The 3,481-nt window shown below is 31.5% G+C and overlaps 1 protein-coding gene across 1 annotated transcript in view; it reads left to right on the top strand.

Annotated features, from left to right (window-relative positions):
- Positions 1-3,481, top strand: part of CACNA2D1 (calcium channel, voltage-dependent, alpha 2/delta subunit 1) — a 453,354-nt gene that overhangs the window by 425,956 nt on the left and 23,917 nt on the right. Inside the window, exons 27-28 of the mRNA XM_011986113.1 lie at positions 1,748-1,835; positions 2,885-2,947. Coding sequence (XP_011841503.1) covers positions 1,748-1,835; positions 2,885-2,947 — 151 coding nt within the window. The remainder of the gene's footprint in view (positions 1-1,747; positions 1,836-2,884; positions 2,948-3,481) is intronic.

The following is a 3,481-nucleotide window of genomic DNA, read 5'->3' as shown; positions in this document are numbered from 1 at the left end:
TTTTTTTTTTTTTTTTTTTCCAGTTATTTATCTTTCTATCAGGAAGGGTCAAACAAAGCACTTTATCAGTTATCAAAAAGGCAGAGCCCTTCTTAAAGCTGCCCTTAACTTCAATTTATTGCATATGAGAAGAAATAACTTTCTAGCTCCTTCACTTTAGCACAAATTAGTTAGTGGCTTCAGTGAGCCACTCTGAAAACCTGTCATGGGAGCTGAAGTCTACATTGATCATGTCTTAACATGATGATTCCAAACCTTTCTACTCAGTACAAGCTCACTGAGACTGAGCTAGTGCCTTCGAAATGTTATTTTACGTCATTGTTTATTTCCTATTAACGAGTACTAGGCATTTCCTAGAGAACTGTAATAAGATTGTTGATTATTCCTTTAATTGGATACCAAAGTTATGAAACACTCATATTCCTTGCAAAAAGAGTTTATCAGAAATGTTTTTCTTAACATACAACTTTTCAGAACACTGTGAAAATTGGAATCACTCCTTTTTATTCCAAAATAATTGGAATCACTTATTTTAATCCAATTTTTATATCTATATCTGTTTATTTTGTTTTGCCTAAAGGGATTGGAGGCAATTAGAACATTGACTTTCCAAATGAACTGTTTTTTTAATGATTCAGTTTCTAAAATAACATAGTAAAAAAAAAGAGTGTCTAGAATGAACTAAAATTTACTCCAAATTAGGGATTAAATTGATCCTTTAATCCTGGGTGTAAGGCATATTAACTTAAAATAATTAAAAGCAACAAAAATGTTTCCAGCCTATCTCACCACCACCTTGTATCGTAATAGGATGTTAAGAATATATATTCTTTATTTGAAAAGAGTCAAATTTTATCATAAATGTGAAATTTCAGAGGGTACCTGTTAGGTTATTTCAGAGCTTAATGGGTTGAGAGAAACAAGGAGAATGGGAAGAAGGCAGAGGTTTTTGTTTAAGAATATGTAATAATTGACCTTTGATCCTCATCATCTGTTTCCTCAATTATCTTTAAACTTGGGCTAATATGCACTTCAGTTGTTCAAGAAATGACAACCTATTATCTACTTTGGTATTGGTTCTGTGACCAATACCAGTAGATTTCAAAATCATTCTTGGGATTGTACTGCTCTGTGATACTCATTCCATTCCTTGCTCCTCAGTGGGTAGCAATGAATTTTTCATAGTCTTATTTACTCCAAGATTATCCTATGTTTTGATATTTGTGATAGAAAAGAATGAAAATAGCTTGTCTTATAACAATGAAAGTGAAAGTAGACAGTAACTTTTTGTTGAATGTTTTTACTTGATAATTTCAGAGGTAGTTCTGTTTCTATATATATACATTTTATATACATATATAAAATTTGATGTGTGTGTATACATTAAATTGTCACAAAATTATAGTGGTTGGGAATCACCATGCTACCATACAGAAATAAACAAAAACACAAAAGAAAGACGATTTCCTGTTTCTTAACATAGCTTATTTCATATTTTGATAAAGTTTACAAAATAATTTGTCTCATTTAGAATTGATTTTTCTGCTACTAAATCCATTTATTTCCTGGAAAATGTGAGGCAAGATAAACAATATAAAAATTACAAAGAAAATGAATATGGAATATATTTTAAAATTCATAGAAATATCTACTCTAAATTGCTTTTGAAAATAGAAAATATATTTTTCATTATGATCATAATTTTAGAACTGTGAGTGTAACTGATGATCTCCTTTTTCTGTGTTAGGTAACACAGATTTGATTAATAGAGTCTTGCTTGATGCAGGCTTTACAAATGAACTTGTCCAAAATTACTGGAGTAAGCAGAAAAATATGTAAGTATTTGTTCTTATTAATAAAAGTATATATTCTGCATTTCAGTTTCGTTTCTCCTGTGGAAGTTGGGTATGAGTCTCAAAAATTTACAGTTCATTGGTAATATTTGATAATTATTTCTCAAGAAAATCACTGTACAGTTGTTGACAACTTGCATTTTCACTTGTGGGTGTTTTTCAGTACTAGTGTCTGCCATTACTCAGCTTTTCATGCACATACACTTCAGGGTGAATAAACCAAATTAAATTGGCATGATTGTGTGTTTCTGTTTGTGCTGAAGTAGGATTTCTAGTCAGTGTTTATTTGGATTTCTAATAGCACTACCATACATCCAGTCAAGAAAATCTGAATATGATTCTTATTTATAATCTCTTCTCCACCCCATTTTCAGTCACTAAATGCTAAATATTTCTCCTAGCAATGTTTTCTTCTCTACCTCATAATCAAGGCCCTAAGATCCCATTTCTAAGAAATCACAGCAACTGATTTTTCTGCCTTTAACGTTCTCCATTCCTCCACACACAGCTCCTAGTCAGTTCTCCATACAATTCATATTTACCAGAATCTAACTCCTAAAATGCAGTTCTAAGTTCAAGATACAGGTGAAGCTCTCTGACATGGAATTCAAAATCATTCATTAGCTGACCATTGAGTTACTTGTACTTGAAACTTTACCTCTTACTGTTTCTCTCCTTTTGTCTTATGTTTTTTTCTATACCAAACAATAGCCATCTCTGGTAGCTTTCCCTTATACATACTTTCCTCTCTACAAGTGATACCTTCCTGCTTTCTGTGTCATTGCTGTCAATTCATATTCCGTGTTCAAAATGCACCTCAGTCATTATTTTCCTATGAGATGTCTTCCTTAAACAGCTTTCAAGTAACAAATTTCATACATAATTTAAATTATTAAAACATTGTTGTGCATCTATTGATATATTTACTTCCTTTACTTTAGAAACTTACTTCTCTTTGTATCACCAACACCTAACTTTGTATCTTAGAATATGTTCAATAGAACATTTCCTTCTTTTGTCTTCTGTTCCAGCAAGGGAGTGAAAGCACGATTTGTTGTGACTGATGGTGGGATTACCAGAGTTTATCCCAAAGAGTAAGTCAAATAACATCTGTAAAAACAAGTACATTACAAAAGACTGCACCAAAGATTTGTACATTACAGCATAAGGAAGCTATTCTTCAAATAAACTGATTGCCGTTAGATTACATTGGAGCCATTGTTTACAGTATTTACATTATTAAAAGATTTTATTTCTCTGAAAAATGACATTATAAAATTCTGGAATGCTTGCTAAATATATTTATTACCAAATTTAAGAGACATTTAAAGAGATTTTTCTCTTTGTAGATATGAGCTAAACCAGCGAAATGAGCACAATGATTATAGCCTATCAGCAATATTTATGTAGCACTTCATGGTCTTTCACTCTTCTTTGATGCATCTTGTCTCTATTATCTTCATAACAGTTCATGAAGTAGGTTGAATAGTCACCAATGCTTACTAACATTAATTGACCTATTAACTTACTTGTCCTACTACCTGACTAGTAAACAATGGAGTAAAACTAGGAGTTAGCTTTTTCTGATTCTTAATTTAGTGCTATGCTGATGCATTGCTCAGTAATGA

The sequence above is a fragment of the Mandrillus leucophaeus genome, unplaced genomic scaffold, assembly GCF_000951045.1.
Source record: "Mandrillus leucophaeus isolate KB7577 unplaced genomic scaffold, Mleu.le_1.0 Scaffold293, whole genome shotgun sequence".
NCBI classification, from domain to species: Eukaryota; Metazoa; Chordata; class Mammalia; order Primates; family Cercopithecidae; genus Mandrillus; species Mandrillus leucophaeus.
Note: the sequence above shows the minus strand (reverse complement) of the source record. Positions and strands in the feature narration are given on the sequence as shown.